Source organism: Trifolium pratense, linkage group LG1 (assembly GCF_020283565.1).
Source record: "Trifolium pratense cultivar HEN17-A07 linkage group LG1, ARS_RC_1.1, whole genome shotgun sequence".
NCBI lineage: Eukaryota > Viridiplantae > Streptophyta > Magnoliopsida > Fabales > Fabaceae > Trifolium > Trifolium pratense.
Window position 1 is genome coordinate 16,388,865 of NC_060059.1, and position 19,577 is coordinate 16,408,441.

Genomic DNA, 19,577 nt, shown 5'->3' on the forward strand with positions numbered 1-19,577 from the left:
GCTAACCTGTCATTAGTTAATAACATGTTATGTAATATATGCCAAACAAAATACTCTCACTCTTTGTGTTGATGCCAATTTTCACACCTTTCTCCATTTATGATCCTCCTCATGTTCACACTTATACCAGCCAATCTATTAAATTATATGCATCAGCAACCATGTAATTCCCTCCACCCTCTCCCGGTCAGAGTTGCAAATCAATTTGAGGTGGTAAAATAGCTTGTATCTTTGACATTACGGTATTCGGAACAAATGCATTGAACTTATTAAAATTCCATGTACCTATAACACATCACATCCTTTAGTTTCCAATTAATTATATCTTCAGAATCCCTTCAACAATATCACACAAACTGTGTTGCGAGTCCCACCATTTATTTATCTTGCCAAAAATTAATTGTTTGTCCGTCTCTAATAGCCCAGAGGCGGACAACCGCTTTCCAAAATGCAGTCGAAGAGTGATAACAACAAACGTTTTTTTTGCACAAATGTTTCGCTAAATTGTAAAAAATAAGATCCAATTTTTTAGATTTTACGATTAATATCTTGAATTTATGAAATTGAGTTAGGGGTTAGTCTCTGATAACATAACAAAACAAAGTTCAAATCTTAATTGAAAAAAAAAATTCACATTTAATGTCCAATAGTGCCTCAAATAAGATACTTCATTAGGAAGTAAACTATGAGAAATCAAAAAGAATCTGTCATCTTCCTCAAGGAAGGTTCTTACCTTAACAAAAAGATCTCAAAAATCACAAAGAACAATTCAACCCTTTCACATGCCTTTGCCTATTATGAACCTCACCTTCAATTGGTATATGCTCAACTTCTTGATGTTGAGCATGTAAGCATGTAGACAACAACAATCCTGAGAACTGAGAAGGCAAAGTTTATATCCTCATAATAACAAGGTAATTGGACTGTCAATTACAATAATAACTTATAATTTGTCCTCATAGACGTAGCTCAGTTGATATGAGATGGAACGATGAACAAGTATTACGAAGGAAATACAGAATTCAAAACCTGCTACAAACAAACTTTTCCTCCCTAACAAACTAACCAATAACATTTAACTATAAAAAATAAATTATTCATTATTTATTATTCAATAGTAGAATTTTGAATGTTATAGCAACATGATTCACACATTTCAAAACTCACCTGAGACTAACAATTTCTATAAAAAATAAAGTATATCCATTACCTCCTTAAGTATTGGTTAAGTCGGTTCTACACGGTTTGGATCAGGTTTTAACCCTAACCAATAAACAGCTGGTAATTTACAGGTTAAGTCCCATAACACAGAAAATGGCTAGGAAGAATCATTAAATATTTTAAAAAAGAAATGATGGGTAATTTACTCTAACAAATGATGACCTATAGAATCACAATTACAGCTCAAGCTAATTCTGCCCTAAGATAGAACATGAAACGAGCAAAAATTTATGTAGCACACAAAACACAACTACCAATCCCATTCCCCATCTATGATCAGCAAATTTCACTTACAGCAGAGATTTTCTGCCAAATAGCCGATTTTCCCTTACTTGTTAAAGAATAATCCCTTCCTCTTTCCCCTCTTTCTGTCCCCAGCCTGCACAATAAATAAAAAACTTGAATAGTGTCTCTAGTAAATTCCCATGGCATTTATATTAATCAGTAGTATATAAAGTAAGGAGAAGATTTATATACCCTTCGGATAAATAATCTCAACGTGAGCACAATAGTGTCTCTAGCACTGCAAAAGAAGCAACATAAATAATCAGAGAAGAACAAAAATAGCCCTATTATTACACAACTATTTGATACTTAGAGATTAAAGAATAACAAATCCAAACGCATTTTGAGCAAAAAATATATTACAAGTTTGTTTGCTTCTGATTTTTTTAGTTCTTTTCACAGCATGAGGTAGTATATGTTGGGCCCATCTCTAATGTAGGGAGCAGGGAATTGAACAGTGTTATTTGGCAAATATAAATATGGATTTGCTGATAATATCTTTGTCATTTGTTTGTAGCAAAGAACAAACTTCATATACAAGGTAAACATGTTTTTACCTCTCTTTTCCATAACAAACAAAAGCAATAACCAATGAACTTTGGATGACAAAGATTACAAAAATACCTAAGGACAGGCATACAAAATAAAACCCTAACCTTCAGCTTGTAATATTTTTCATTGCATTTAATATTAAAAGAGAGAAGCAACCACAACCAATAAGGCACAGGAGAAAGGCATTCAGGTCAGGCTACTAAAAATGAAATCCCATTGACCGAGGGCACTAAACCAAAGGACTATAGCCCTTCTACCCTACAGATTGAGAGGGAGAACCAAGCTTAGACTTTTTAATGTTTTCAAAGGTGCTCAAGAAATTTAAGTTTCATCGGCTTAGGCTTAATAATTATGCCACCGTCATCTCAAGTCAATCCAGACCTATGCATTATTACTCGATTAAAGTAGAAAACGACTGCATCCAAGCTTTCCTTCTAAAAACAATTGTATATACATAAATTAATGTTCACACAAATAAAAATGAAAAAAAAAAAAATTGGTTTCAATTTAATATGAACATTTTTCATTTAGAAAATAGATAATGAAACATATAACAACTAGATAAAGGATATCATTATTCCATTCAATGCTGATTTTTGAGCAACTTAATTCCTTTTGTCAGTCAGTTTGTGTAACAATGTAACAGTAAGAATACTACTTACCCACTAACATCTGTTGAGTTGTTCTCTGCTCTTAACAGATGTTCAGCACCAGTGGAGCCAATTATAACAAATTCTGAAATATGACCATATGGAATCATTACCTGCAGAAGTAAAAGCAGAGGGGAGACAAACAAAATTAGCCAATGGCTAAAAATTAAGTCATCTTTAGAGTTTAAAACATACAAACACACAAGTGTTTTCATAGTATTTCGCAAGAAAATGATTTATCTATCCCCGATACTTACATTTTCTTCACATTCATATCAGATAAGCATCCTATATCGATACTTTTTGGGATACTTAACCAATACTTATTTGTAAAGTATTCAAGTCATTTAAATATAGTTGGATGGTTGGACCCTTTCATTTGAATAGGTAACGATTCAACTTTTTTGGCACTAGATGCCAATATCAGTACAATATCTTCTATTTTCTTTATTAGTTCATTTCAGTGCATGACTTTATTTTCCAGTTGTTGCATATTTGAGGCTTTAAAAATTTATTGCATATTTTCCTTCCTTCTTTCACAATTGATTGCTGCATAACTGTAATTTCCTTTAGTTAGAAATTTATCCAAAATTCAAACACACTTCATCCAAATGATACCACATGCGAGTTTTATGAAGTAATCTCTATGAAGTATGTTCTTGTTTTGAATTTTTACTGTCAAATCTGTAGAAAAAAAAATTCCTACTAATTGTCGTTAAGGACAACTAAAAAGAATGGAGGGAGTATGTTTTATGACTTTTTTATATATTATATATGAAATTTTAGCATAAAAAGAAAAAATTAGAGATATTTATGTTCAAAGGCAGAAAGAAAAAAATTCACTGAATGATTCCCAGAATCTGTGTTACTTTGTTTTACTAAACCAATCAATGACTTTGCCACACTTCCAACTAGCCAAAATCGTAACACAGAGTTTCAAAGAATAAGACATACAGTGGTCGATGGAGAAAACTTTTCTGTGATTACAACTCCATTTGGTCCACTTTTGATACTGTAACCTTCCTTCTTGATGGTCAATGTGGCCGGTTCCCAAATATCAAGATATCCGGTCTGTAACATCAAGAGAGAAGAAAATATTAAACTGTTGGAAATATTCGTAAAGAAGATTGAGTAAAATAAAAATCTGATACTACCATATTCAAAGAAAATTGATAACAAATAAGAAAACTATATTCTATTGAATTACCGAAAGAGAAACTTTATATGAAGCATGTCCGCTATAAAAACTCTTCTCTATGTGGCTCTGCATTTCAGAATCTGAGAACAAATAACAAAAGAGAATGACTAAATAAACTATTTTAGGAACTCCCAACATTTTCAGCCCAAAAACGTTAGGAAAGAAGGGAGACCAGAGGAAAGCTATATCAAATGATTTAAAATCAAGGTAACTTGGAATATTAAATTGTTTTTCACTTCTAACTCTTCTCTTTGATATTTAATTCTCATTATATGTAATATTTTTCTTTCTGACAATTTTTTTAATAAATTCTTTACTTTTGATAACTTAAGCACAATGAATGCATAAAAAACGTAAAACTATATCCCTCTCTTTTTTACATACTTGTCTCAACTCTCAAGTGCATACGAAGTTAATAAGACAACTCACCATTTAAAACGGTCTAACAACCTTAATCGGCACTATCCCTACAAGAGCATAAGATGCTCGATCATGAATTAGAAAAGTAAACTTCACATTGAATAAGTAAGAACACTGGATGTTTAATAGTATATGCTTTGGCGGTTAAAACGACAACAATTTCTTTTTCAAAACAACAACCATGCCCTTTTATATATTTTTTTCTACTGCACATGTGACAAGTAGTAGGAGCTTATGTCAAAAAGACTACAGCAGATAACCCTCATGCACAACACTTTCAAATTACTGAAAAATTCACTGGAACTAGTAATCATTTTCAGTCTATCTCACAAGTTACATAGAAGGAAGCAACAACTACACTTCAAAAACATTAAGTATGATACATGTACTCACCACAAACGATCTTCTTGTTATCATTCGCAAAAACTTGCACAGGTTCTCCCTACAATAACAAATAATGTATGAGATTTTGTGAAAAATAAACCAAGATAACAATAATCAGAAAGCCAAACTTATTCTGACTCAATTTACAAAATACACATTTATGAACTGTGTTTTATCTCCCCTCTTTGCATCTGAATTTAATAAGCATAATAATGCACTATCGTGCAAAGGGCTTATTGATTTGAGCCATGGCATTGCAGGGAAATATTAAATAAATACAAAATTTATAAGAAAAACACAGCATATTAGCATTAAAAATATTTTATGTAATTCAAACATACCAAAAAGATCAAAAAATAAAAAATACGAAAAACTTAATTAACAACAAATATATAAGCATACAACTATATAAACCAGCACCCAAAAGTAGGAAAATTGAATATGCACATTTCAAAACATCATATAGGAAGGGACAAGTGAAACTATATGTCATGTACAAGACAAACATGGGTTGAGCCTTGATTCCTGTCTCAAATCCACACTGAATACGGAGTCACGCATTTCAGCAACTTCCTTTTTCAGAGAAAAAAATGGGTTTGCAGAGGGAAACAGAGGTTCTTGACAATGAGAACAGCAATGACAGCGAAACAGAGAGATGTGGTTATATGCTGTTTTTGAGGATGCAAACGAATTTTCAATCTAATCAAATTACAGTAACAAATGCTAGTGCTACTACTGATGCCAGCATTGTGAAAGATTTTCTAACGTCAACTGCTGAGTAAAGTTAATTTGAATGCCCTTACACACAAATAAAAAACAGTTATAAAGGAAATTAAAAAAATAAATAAATAGGTGCGCTCACAGAACAAGGAGAATAAAAGAAATTTGATGTTGAAAATTTTTACTATGATCAACGAAGTGAAGATTAAAAGCAGCCACTCAATGCACAAACATAAGTTCCAGTATATATACTAATGCTCAGTGTGATCACTATGAGTAGTTTCCAAATTCCACAACACTCCTTCAAATTCATATTTCCTTGACAAACTGCTTGCTTTATGATATGGATTGCATATCAGGGAAAGTTCATAACCAAATAAAAGCAAATTCATAAGAATTCCAATCATTTGTCACATACATGTAAAAGACTGCCATTATGGTAAGTTCAAAAAAGTACCTTGCGCTTCCTGTTATCCAGAGGCTGGACTTCAATGGCAAGTAATGTGTCAACATCATCAGCACTCACAAGATAGTTGGGTTGCTTTGCCCCTATATTTTGGACAACGGCTATGATTGAGTTTATCACATAAGGATGCAAGAAAAGGAGAAAAAAAAAAAAGCTCAAACAGCACAAAATCACCTTCAATATAATTAAAGGAACCATCTTCCAGGTGCCGAATCCACTGGAATTCCAACAAGGGACACAAAAAGACAATGTTAAGTGATTGGAAGAGGTATCTAACATTGATACCATACAAAAAAAAGAAACTCTAAAGAAATAAATCAACAAGAAACAAGTTCTAAATTATATACATAAAATGCACCTCAAAATTACAACTAGTGGTGCCATTGACGGAGTATCCGCATGCCTGAAGTTCCCTTCCTGGAAAGGCGTCTCCTGAAATTTGAAGGCCCTCTATACCTGGTAATGGATCATCATCTGCAGCTGTAGAATGATATGTTTGCTGAAGTTATGTGTTTCAATAAAAAAGAGGAGAGAAACGATAAGAGTTTGAGTATATTTGATAAATAACTTGATAGTAACTTAATACAAAATATTAAACATGAATCCCTGCATATAGGGATACATAGACTCATTCCTAAATAAATATTGAAATCAGTAAACTAATCGTAATAATATTAAGTAAAACAAAAATTAATCCTAAGAGTTCATCTAAGATGACAAACTGATCCTAGAAAGTAAACCACGATACTCATATATAATATCAAATATATTATAAGATATTTACTTATATCCTAACAGTGTTCAACTTAGTTTAGCTAACAGCAAAGCTTCAAATATTTATTAAAGCTTTAAAAGAAAATAAGGGCCCATATGTTTAATAAAAAAATATTGTAGAAACAAGCTTTGTCTAGAGTTCTTTCCAGAAACTATTATTTTAGCTTCCATAAAGAGCATAGAACAACATTTTTGAGGTTTTTACTTTGTTTAAAAATTGAATTATTACAATTTTATGAACAAATTAAAAGTGTTTTGACAAAAATGAAACAAACCAGCCGTAATCCTAACCTTCCGAAAATGAAGAAGAAGGTTCTTCAAGAACTGGTGGTAGATAAGGAGAATATGAGGAATTGGGATCATCAACAGTGGTTGTATAAGGAGGGTTTCCTGAACTCCAGTTAGCAGGTGTCTCTCTCTCACTTTGGTCCCCATCACCCTCCGGATCATCCACGTCATTGTGGCTGACAGGGTCACGAAATGTGACTTGTTTGTTAGGCATCTCTCCATAGTATTCATTATGAGTATCCCCCTGAATAACTCCCTGGTGATTGGGCGCATCATGGGATGAAGAATTCCTGTAAAATGACAAATAAATATTAGCAAACATGCCATTGTCTAACAGCCCATAAAAAGTCTACTTTTATCACTCCTCTACCATTGCTAGATGAATTATAACAAAACTCAATACGAGAACTATAGCAGATAAATTAATAGAGTGAAATCATATCAATTAGCACTTATTCATTTATGAAAAGACCCACTAACAGTATGTTTGGTTTAAGAGAAAAAGGGACGAGAGAGATAGGAGCGATAGGGATAGGCGAGAAACACAATTTCATCTGTTTGAAACACATGAGAAAGACAGGCGAGAGACTAAATATTGGTGGGTCCTACCACCTTTTTATTTCTTCGTTAGATTGCAAAGAAAGTGGAAAGAATGCTTCTTTTTAATTCATTTCCATCCATTTATACCCTTTGACCGTCATCTGTGTCTCACCGCGTATCAATCAATCATGTATCACACTATTCATTAACATACTTCATCAAAGAAGAATAGAAAATGTGAATCACTAGCATATGACAATATACATATACTAGCAGTATCAATACAATTGTTTACGCTTTTATACTCCAGTAACAATTAAATGTCTTAAATAGGAATCGGTACCTAAATGATTTAATTAAGTTATTAAATACTCCATTAATACATGCTAACATAAAATATTCGATTTCTTTATTAAAATAAAGTGTGCATTACGTAAGTTAATAATGTAATTTAAATAATTAAAATAAACATAATTAACTAATATTCAATTTGATAAGGTAATTTTTATCAATTTATAAAGTTATTATACCAAACAATAACCTTAATCTACCCTATTTCTCACTTATTTCTCTCTTCTCTCACTCTCTCTCCTCTAGTTCTCTCTTCACAATTTCTTCTTAGAAACAAACAAAGCATAAAAGATTATATCCCTTCTCAATTTGTAATATATAAAAAACGAGAGAATTTTTATTTTTTTACAAACTTAAACAACAAGCTATAAAAGACCAGTTGGAGTGTAGTTTCTATAAAATAAAATAAGCCAAGGTAGATAAATATGGCAACTCAGTCAAGCCGGAATTCATTTCATCTATTTCAGAACACCAAAGCGATTATAATTTACAATCCCGAAAGCAGTATACTAATAATGCTAGGACAGCATTGTGAACTATTATATGTTGGAACTTGACAACATTAGAGGTAAAGTTAACCTTAACACTGTTTGTTTCAATAGAATTTGTGAAGAGAGAAACATCGATGAGAGAAAACGAAGAGAAAGGCTCAATTTCTATTGTTAGGAATGAAAAGAAATTGGGACGAGAGCAACAGTTTTTATGGGACCCACACCTTTTTCTAGTCTTCGCTGAACAGCAAAGAAAAGGAACAGAGATGCTCATATTATGAAATTCCATTTATATCCTTTCTCTTTTCCTCAATAAACCGCCACACAGTAGCCATGTACATCTTAAAAAGCAAAGTATCTCGCAGTAGTGATTGCTGGTTACTGACAGTGTGAATGGTGGAGAAGGAACACGAGTCACTTGTTGGGGTGGAGAGATGAATCTAGAAGGAAGCGGTGACAGCACGTGAGTGGGTGAGGAGAAGAAAGGTTTATGACTTGGGAGTAATTTATTAAATCCTTATCAAATTACAACATTAATGGGAAAAAAATTGGAGGTTGTCGCTACTCCTAGTTTGAAGTTTGCAATGAAATAAAATTCCAACAATTGTATAATACAGTATATGTGTTAGATTTAATTTATTATTTTTTTAACTAAAGTTTTTATATATATGTAATTTATATAAAATTATTTAGGGGTAAAGTTATTTTTTCTAAGTCTTTTATATTTAGGGGCATATTTGTACTTTCAATTATAATTAACACTTCTTTCTTCTTTATTTATATTCACTCTCTCTTTTATACCAAACAATACAACAAATCTATTCTATTTCTCTCATCTTATTAATAATATAATTTTAATAATATTATTTCCCATCTGTTAAGAATGGTGCCAGACACATTGCCTAACAAGAATAGTTTATTTCTTTGAGTCTAACAGAAGGAACAATATTGCATGCATCAGGACCACTTTAACAAAGATTTCATGAAAACAGAACCCACCAATACATTCAGTTCAGAGTAGCAGTCTTCATTTGATCAGGCTCACCTGCTTCCAAGAGGTGAATATCTCCCCATGTCATCAGCATCAACATTCGCTACCAGCCCACCACCCATGCCGCTCTGGTAGCGACCCATTGCATCCCAACCAGTGCCTGCCTGAGCATCAGCAGAGGCCTGAGTCATAACTTGAGGGTACCTCTGCTGAGGTACCAGTTCAAGGCTATTTTTATTCTGATAAAAAAAAAATGCAATAATTAGAATTTTATTTAAGTATAACAATGAAAAGTGACAAATTGACGGAGTAAGCATACTGAAGTAGCCAAAGGTGCGCCAATGGAGTTCAATGGTGATTGTGTAGCAACATTTCCATGGTTCATATCTGAACGCCAAGGTGTTAGTTGATACTGTGACTCCTTTAGCTTTGACTGTAACACAGCAATAAAGAACAGATATAACTAATAAAACCAATTCCTCAAGCAAAAATGGAAATATAAACTTCTAATATTTTGGCAATGGTTAGACAGTTAAACTTCAGCACAGATTCTACTGAATAAACATCAATTCGTATTAGTATAAATGCAAACAGACCACCTGAGTATCTGCTCAACGTACCTCAGTGCGATAAAGTTTTTCCTGCAAATGTTTGAACAAAACCTGCCAAAAGCAGAAACCACTGTCAATTCAAGATAGGTGAGGTCCAGGTTTCAGTATTACTAAAATGACTTTTTATACAGAAAAAAATAGACATGTCCATGTCAAAATTGTCGAAGTTGTAGGGTTATAGGTAAATTATGGAAGAGAAGGAATGAAGATTTAGAATTTTGATAATGATTTTGATTATTTATAAGAGTGTTCATTGACCCTTTTTTACATTAACAGCAGACTCTTGATCATATTTCTATAAGAAAATAAACCGTGAAATATAAAGAAATATGGAAGCCGAGTTAAGAAATAATATAAAATATTCAAAATAACTATTAATATACGACTCAAATATTATGAGATATTTTCTGTAACAGATATCAACCAACTGTTTGAGCAAAGGTGGAATCAAATTTTAAAACATTTTACATCCCACCACAATCGATGGAAGAGGAAACAAATATTCTCCATAATTTATTCAATGGAAAAGATTGAAACAAATAACTCCCAGCTGAAAATACACACATATCCCCCCATGTGTGATGCCAATCCAAAATCAAAGGACATGTCAAGATATCAGCAAGGGGGAAAAGCCGTCTTCCATGACAGTTACCTTCACTATATTAATATTTCTTATTTCTCTCCTTGTATCTAAAATCTCACAACTTCAACAAGGTATCTAAAGCCTAGTTTGATTCTCCATGAACTGTCTCACCACCTCCATTGTGTGCAGAATCTCCCAATCCAAATTTTCAACTCCAAAAACGGCCACACGGCCCGCGCGCTGTCATTGTCCACCGTATTTCTACCCGCATGCCACTGCTACAGTCACGCATCCGACAGTCTTTAGCCTCGATGTTTTTCCACCTAAGTCGATTTCTTCTCCCAGTTCTACATCTGCCAACAGTTATCGGTCTCGGGCCACGAGTACCTAGGTTCCTATTCAAACAACCCTTGCCTCTTCTCCCAGTTCTACATGACTACATCTGCCGCCAGTTATCAGTTTCGGGGCACGGGTACCTAGGTTCTTGTTTTGGTTAATAATATTATTTTTGAACTTTTTTTAGTTATTTTACATGTTTTATGGTATGTTCTCCAAGAGATTTACCAATTTACTACTCGATTATTCTAAATTGCAATGATAATATCTGGTCTTCAAGTCTTGCATTTTTCTATTTTCCAATTCAATATAGTGAAATATTTTTTGAACTTGAAATCCCTTATGCAAGGTTAACAACATTTACTTAATTCAAAAAAGGAACAAGTTAAAACTGACCTTAACATTGCTAACAATTGACTGGGCATCAGGAACAGGTGGCTGCAGGGAGTATTCTGCGAGAAGAGGCAGCAACGATGACACAAATGTTGACCTTTCTTGCTGTGCATCCTGGCAAGAAAAAGAAAAGGCAAAAACTTAGAAATTTGTTATGAAACACAAGAAAACAAGGTATACCTGTTAGATTATTAGAAAATATCTTATAATATCTGTGAAGATATCTATAAGATTTAAAGTATATTCTGTTGAATCGGCATGTGGCCATGTGATCACTGCATTGCCAAAATCATCATCCAAAGAGCCATCAGCACCAAACTTCTTATTTTCAAGATAGGAGAAAAGATAGTGATGTGTTGTATACAATGCTATATCAGTTGTGTCCTCAACTTTATTTCTATTTCTTCTCATTTTGGCCTTACTTCGGTACTGGTGACTTGAAAATGGCATAGACTTCGAACCAGACTCTCCTAAGTCAAAATGATCAGTTGTCGTATGTTTTCATATGTCATACTCTTCAAATTCTCTAGCTATACTTTAATGTTTGCGACTTAATTTGCTAGAGTCTCAGTTCAGTCCATTTGAAACGCCGCATTAGAGGTGTATGAAATGCTTCCAATAATCTGTCAACTTCTGGTTCCTCCTTTTGACGTCAGGACCAAAAGGGCGGCATGCGACACCATTCTCACCAACGAACTGCTTTGCTCCACTCCACCAATGCCCGTCGAGACTCAAGCAAATTCTGGAGCAAAGCAATTGTTTGGTGAGAATGGCGCCCTTTGGGTCCTGGCATCAGAAGGAGGAACAGGAAGTTGAGAGATCATTCGAGGAACTTCATACGACCTCTAATGTGGCGTCTCAAATGGACCGAACTGAAACTCAAGCTAAATGAGTGGCAAGCGTTAAAGTATAGTCTTGAATAGTATGACATGGGAAAGCATACGGCACCTGATCATTTTAACTTAGAAGAGTCTAGTTCTAAGTCTATGCCATTTTCAAGTCACCAGTATAGAAGTAAGGCCAAAATGAGAAGAAATAGAAAGGAAGTTGAGGACAGAACTGACATAGCATCGTATACAGCAAATCACTATCTTTTCTCCTATCTTGAGAATAAGAAGTCTGATACTGATGGCTCTTTGGATGATGATTTTGACAATCCAGTGATCAGAGTTATATGCAATTTCAACAGAATATAATTTAAATCTTATACATATATTATAGGATATTTTCTAATATTCTAACACTACTCATGGATATTTGTTGAAAAATATTAAGTTAGAACAACCAAATTATCACACAAATTTCAACATATACCACACCGATAACAAGAGGAAACAAGTAGGAAAAATAACCTGCAATGCATAGGTAAGACGTATATTTTCTTCAATTATGTCTTGTCGGTATGATAAAGCCTTTGATGCGGCATCTACAAGGTCTTGTTGCTGTTGATCAAAGGCCTGACAGCAACATTACAGATATTTTAAACAAGTATAATCTCAAATCAAATATAGGGAAAGGGAAAAATGTAATGATGCTTAAGGAATTTCAGGAGGACTTTAAAAATTCTATGCATACCAGACGCATATATGCTATGCGCTTTTCCAAGACATATTTTTCATTGCGTATTTGTGCTTCCTATTAAGGAAAAATCATTAGTCACCATTAGAGACGCCAAGACAAAAGATAATCGAAAGATCTATGCATCACCACTTAAAAATCATATTTACATCTTTACCTTAGCAGAATAATCTGCTAGATGTTTCCTTAATAGAATGATCTCTTCTTCACGTTCCCGGACATTAATAGCCAGATCCTAAATAGATACACAAATGGCTCCATAAATATCAAGCTCTGATTTAAGATGAATTTTTTTAGAACTGAAGGTGGTACCTGCTTCAGTAAGGAATTAGAATTATTTGTTTCAGACATTGGCATCAAGCCTTGCCGGGGTGAACCAGGTCGAGAATCGTGATCTCCTTCTGGCAGATGCCTACGAGAAAGACAGGTTTTTAAAGTTACACAAATCCTTATTCAAAACTACTTACATAAAGAATGAATATAACATCACATTATAGCTCTGGCATTATAATTGATATTTGACATCACATACCTGCTTGGAGAGATTGACCTCATAAAAGGTGAAGACAACTGAGAGTGGCCAACGTTATCCACAGGCAGCTGATCATTTGGCTGCACTCTCGGTGGTCCATTTATGTGACTGTTCTCAAAATGGTTACCTGTATAATTTTGACATTAGTTATTGTTGGGCAATTAGTTTACGAGTTAGCTTGCCTAAAAAGAGGCCCCTGTAGCATTGAGCATACATAACCAATTACCTGATGATGGAAGTGATTGACGAGCTTCATAAGATCCATGACCCTGCTCCTTCCATGGAGCGGCTGGATGTGATTTTTGATCATGTGATTCATATAACCTCTGTCAAGACGTGTAAATTAAAATTGCAAAATTAGATTTTACTAGTTTTCTTTTAAAATTACTAGTTTTTAAGCAAATTATTATACTGCTCTAATCTGTCAATCCCAGACACCAAAGTGGAGCAGCCAACCCCAGAACTGGGATAGCAGTATAGCATGTAGGAGAATGACACTATTCTAATTCTAATAGTTTATATTTATCGAGTAATTAATACTTCAAATTATTAAGAATAAATAATATTTAATCAGTGTTTTCAAATAGCATAACCAATGGCAAAGCTTGGGTCATTTATTCAAGGAGGCCCAAATACACTTATGTATAAATATGATGTCACTTTCGTTCCATCAAACATTGAGGAGCAACGGTAAAACTAGTTATGCACGTGTGAACTGTATTCAACTCTGTAGAGACCATGTGCAAATGATAAAAGAGATCCCACAGGAGTCAAAACCAAAACTTATCACTTGCAATAGTAAAGTTTAACCACTGCACCAAAAGGGATTATATATCTTATAGTGCCAAAGCTGATACACACGCACACCCTTATTTAAGAACTAGTTTGGGAGAGCCAAGGCTCCCACCTAAATTGAAAATATCCTCCACTAAGCATGGCGTAATTTGAACAGATAGTTTTTGTTCCACAATACGCTATTTAGTACAAAGTGTTGTCAGATAGCGTCTGTATCGGAGCTATAGCAATGTAGCATAGAGGAATTTGAAACAGCCACTATTGTCGGTGATCTACGATTGACAATACTGTAATTATTACCATTTATTAAATAATTAAGATAGATATATTCTGTTTATTTTATATTGTTGTTGGTATTATATATATATTCAGTTAAAACTTTTAGGTCAAATGATCAGTTAAAACTTAGGAGTGAACACTTTTTTATTATTCAAAAGAATTAAAGACTTGGTTTTTGCCAAAAAAAAAACAGCAGTTAAAACTTCAAACTTATCACTTTCGCATAGGCCCGTGATTCAGGTCAACCTATGATTGGCCCAAACATAAAAGTAAGAGTTATATAATTTCATAAAAACAACCCTAAATAATGTATTATCTACAAAAACTCTAGAAACTCTCAACACATGTAACAACAGCTGCATCACCTAATACAAAACAGTCAACAGTACGGTTGTTCATTATTCACTTATTCTCACTGTATACTCTTTTTCTAATGTTGTGCTTCTTCACTCCTTCCTTCTTTCTCTTCCTCCTCCTACGATGGAGAGAAGGAAACTCCATGTTTACCCTTATTTTAGAGGTTTTCAAAAAACAACACAGTTGCAGTGCCATCGCGCAATCCATGCCAAAATGGGGTCGCAATTTTGGGCCACGAAAGGTGGTTCACAGGCAGCATGATTCATGTGCAACGCGCCAGGAAGCACAGTGGTTGCAACCCCCCCTCTCCACCGTGATAGATGAGCTATTTTCCGCTATTAACAACCTAGATACTCCTTTTTACTTTTACCATGTCTTTACTCTCAAATAATATTTCATCTTTGATAAAAAAACTACAACCTCTGTATGTCATAAATCATGGGAAAGTATAAAATGTATCGAAATGAATGGGGATAAAGTTCGGAAAAACCAAAGTTTATGACAATATTGCTTGATGTCATAAATCATGAAGCGTATAATTTAAATTTTTCATCTGCTTAACGTCACGTCATCATTGCATAATCCTTGGAAATAAATGCTTATTTAATTACAAGAATTATTCCGACATTGTAACAGAGTTTGTCCCTTGCACGAAATAATTGTTGTCAAAACCACATTATTGCCCCATAGGTCTACAACAGTGAACATCTCAAGTATACAAAGACTCCAAAAAATCATTATAGCCTATCTTGGGTCACACTTAAGAAATGATAATGATTTAGGTGAGCATATCAGACATATAAGATTCTAGATGGGTGGATGAAATGTATAAATGCCTCAGAGTAGATATTAATTTTATTAGAAAACACGTATGAAACTCAAAGAAGTTCTACAAAAAAAAAAATAGTAAGACCAGCATTTGTAAAGAGCAGAGAAAACCAGCAAGAGCATAATGAAAAGTACAATGTAGATGAGTGGACATAGAAGAAAAGACAAAAGAAGAAACAAATGAATGCGACAGAATATTCCCACTTTTTCTCAAATAGGATAAGCACGTCATTGGACTGCATATCTCCATTAAATTAGAATAAAATGCCAGTATATTTTGATGGAATAAGAAGTTTGGCTCCATTGAAGGCTTTTCTCTTTTTATGATAAGGAGGACCGCTTATCCTCCAAAATCTTTGTAATTATCTTCTCTTTGAGCTAACGAATTGTTTATTATATCTATCTAACCACGCACCTCACATACACATTTACCCAACCTTGGGGTTGCGCTATTCTCATGCTCCCAACCCCATTTCCAAATATTGGTAGTCTAAGATTGTCCTAGAATCTAGATCATGGACATGTAGAAACCAAACAACGTTCTCAGTTTTACTAAAAATGCTAGAGTTAGCAACTCCTATCTTAGCAAAACAAAACTTCATTACAAAGAATAGAGAATCGCAAAAGAATTGGACCAACTAACATAGCAATCAAATGTATAAAAAAATTACAAAAAATGTTCATATTTTAAAATAAAAAAATACCAATATGCATTAAATTGGGCAGGCGCCATTGCAGAACTTACATATTTTTCCAGTTCCTGAATTTTACTCAGAAGCTCAGTCCTAAGCCGGTTATTCTCTTCTACCTGTCAAAATCAACATATTTCATCCTTACTATCCAATCTAAAATGATGCAACAAGAAAGAAGCCACCATTGGACTATAAAGTGAATCAGGTTCAAGGTAATGTTTTTGCTCAAGAACATCAGTTAAACCCTATTGATGACAGCAGGTAAACCAAAAGCAAATGTAGGAAGAAAGATATAATATTAATATACACAAGTAACAAATACTACTCACTATCCATACTGATAAAGGTTCATATACTTCCAAATATCTCATTGACCCAAATTCAAGTACAAAAATAAGTTTTCTATCCAATCTACAACTAAGGCTCTATTTGGCAATACAAACTTTGAGCTTATAGCTTATAAGCTCATATGACAAAAGAAGACCGGTTTGTTAACATTTTTTTTCTCATGGCCTTATAGCTTATAGCTTATCATTTTTTCTCACAATTTTACTACCCCTATCATCTTACTTGAAAAAAAAATTAAATTTTTCATGTCATTTCATATTTATAAGCCAGATGCTAATTTTACCAAACACTACAAATTCAATCATCTAACTTATCCGCTATAAGTTCACATGCTATAAACTAGTTTATCAGCTATCTGCTATTTTTTGCCTAAATAAGTGTAACTAATACATTCTGATCAACCATGAATTGAAACCAAAGCTAAAGTACCTGTTCCTTAATGGTAGCTTCAGCAGCTTCAACAGCTTTCATAACCTGAAACAAGTTATCATTGTTGTTGTTGTTAGATTGATCATTGAGATGTTGTTGACCATTCTGGTTAATATTCAACCCTGAAAACTTATCAGCCAAATTGCCATTCTCCATAACCTTCTTCTTCTGAAATGAATCGAATCCCCACAAAAAAAAAAAAAAAAAAAAAAAAAAATCCCCAAATCAATCAATCAATGAATGACTACAGTAGTTCCCTCCCAGTATCCCGAATTTGATGAAAAGAAGAATCTATCCAGCATCGATTTGAAGAGGAATGAAAGTGAAATGAATTAATCTGTGAGTGAATCGGGGAGTGGGAATGATGAATCTGGAATTTGAAACCCTAAAAAGAGACAGAAAGAGGTTTCTGGGAGTGATGAAAATGAATGAATGAATGAAAAATAAGACGCAGAAGAAACGAAAGAAGACAATAAGAGAAGAGAAGAGAGAATTGTAATGTGTTGTGGTCAGTCAAGTGCGCGTGGTGTGTGTGTCTTTGTTCTTATTATGATTCATTCATAGGATCGACTTGGCATTGTCCTCTTTTTACAATAATAATAATATTTGGATTTTTCTTTTTTTTATATGGAGTATTTGGATTTTTCTATAAAATGCAAATTTACGCATTTTATAAGAAATTCAAAATAGTAAATTTGTATTAAAACTTATACATTTTATAAATTTAAAGTATAATTTTTTGATAAATAATTATTGTTTTTCAATAAAAAATTATTCATTTTACTTGCTTTAATATATGCGATATTGTACAATATTAGACAAACTCATAATAATAAGTATACATTGAATCTTTATTATAAGAAAATTATTATTTTTTAATTTTATTGAATAATCAATATTAATTAATTAGATGTATCTGAGGTAATTGTTTGTTACAGTTATTTAGAAAAAATTATTACTTTTTTATAAAAATAATCACTTTTAAAAATATTATATTTGTTTGTTACAGATTTTTAACAAAATTAGAATTTAAAAACAATATTAAAAAAAAGGTTAAAAGTTGTCAAGACTATCTTCTCAAATACTAATAGATTTTTTTTAAGGGGAAGAGAAAACAAGTGTTAAAAGGTACTCCCTCCGTTTTCGTATAAGTGTCCGGTTAGAATGATAATACCAAATTAAGAAAATGGATTTTTGCACCTATCTTCCTATTATACCCTCATCAAAATTCACCAATAAATTCCTATTTTTTTCACTCTTTCAAATAAATTTATTGTTATTAAAAAAAATTGTTTCTCTTGTAACAATCCATTGTTAGTTTCAATGAACCATTATTATAGGTAACAAACTCTGTTTAAATCTGAATATAACAAGGAAGCAACAAACTTTCCTATCGTATAAAAAAAAGAACAAACTTTTTTTAAAAAAAAAAAAAACTTTAGTTTTTCAAATATATATAAAAAATATATAGAAAAAGATAACAATAATTGACAGAGGGTATAATTGGCAAATCGTATCATTAAAACACAAACTGAACAGTTTATTAGAAACGCTAAATATGATAGAACTGGACACTTATACGAAAACGGAGGGGGTAATGGTTATTTCTTACAAAAAAATAAATAATGGTTATTTTGTAATTAAAAAAAATCATTTTTATATGTTGTATCCAAACAAGCTCTTCATATACGTACAGACTATTTGACTCATGTGTCTCCTTCGGATGACGTTCATGATCTTCTTGGAAACGACGCAATGAGAACTTTTTTTCTTAGTGAATAGTTTCTCTTTTTAATTTTTCTTTTTTAGCTTCCTTACCAAACAAAAAAAAAACTGATTATTTTATTTTATTACAATAGGCAAACACATAGCAAATTCTACTTTATTTTTTATAAATTCTCTAAAACAATCATCAAAAAAATATTTAAAAAATATATTATATTAAAAAAAAATGATATGCAACTTCTTTGCAAAGGTTTTTTACATGATCAATCATATTCGTAAGATTATTAAAATCGTTTGATTTTAATCATAAATATTTCTAAAGTTACACATATAAATGATTGTGATTTGTAGTAGTAAAATCGTGCATGGGGATGAGAAAGTACTCTCCGCTTAATTTTTATCTCGTTGACATAGGTGAAACACATGGGCATGGCTATATGATTATGATAAGTCTCCATTTTCTATTTTTAACATAATTTTGCTAACGGGGTTATGTAACACAGAGCAAGGTTTATAAAATATTATAGACATGACACTTATTTATAATTTTTAGAAGGAAATAAAGGTGGACAACATGTATAACATTGCTAACTTTGTACTCACGATGCTGTCAACATTGGATCATATCAAAGTTATCAAAATCATACCGAACTACATGACACTTATTTATAATTTTGAGAAAGAAAAAAAATAAAAGCGGATAATAAGTATATCATTGCTAACTTTTTGTTAAATTTTGAGTTACTTTCTTCTAAAACTT

General features: G+C 32.7%; 1 protein-coding gene across 1 annotated transcript; it reads right to left on the reverse strand.

Moving 5' to 3' along the window:
• Positions 1-1,084: 1,084 nt before the first annotated feature.
• Positions 1,085-17,654, reverse strand: LOC123908151. Its single transcript, XM_045958694.1, has 22 exons — positions 17,093-17,654; positions 16,369-16,431; positions 13,591-13,690; positions 13,365-13,491; positions 13,145-13,244; positions 12,990-13,067; positions 12,830-12,889; positions 12,607-12,711; positions 11,258-11,368; positions 9,952-9,993; positions 9,651-9,764; positions 9,386-9,570; positions 6,962-7,248; positions 6,255-6,376; positions 6,071-6,113; positions 5,888-5,979; positions 4,720-4,768; positions 3,916-3,986; positions 3,663-3,779; positions 2,721-2,821; positions 1,699-1,744; positions 1,085-1,600 (listed from the first exon to the last, which is right to left on the reverse strand). Exons 1-22 carry the CDS (start codon positions 17,246-17,248, stop codon positions 1,550-1,552), a joined length of 2,220 nt encoding a protein of 739 aa, XP_045814650.1. The 5' UTR covers positions 17,249-17,654; the 3' UTR covers positions 1,085-1,549.
• Positions 17,655-19,577: the final 1,923 nt, after the last annotated feature.

Bases quoted from the DNA above. Each gene is read 5' to 3' on its own strand.
- LOC123908151 (XM_045958694.1), bottom strand. From the start codon at position 17,248: ATGGAGAATGGCAATTTGGCTGATAAGTTTTCAGGGTTGAATATTAAC. The intron at 13,245-13,364 runs GTATGTGATGTC...TCTTTCTCGTAG, and splicing joins AGGTCAATCTCTCCAAGCAG to GCATCTGCCAGAAGGAGATC. The intron at 9,571-9,650 runs GTATGCTTACTC...TTTTTTTATCAG, and splicing joins GCGCACCTTTGGCTACTTCA to AATAAAAATAGCCTTGAACT.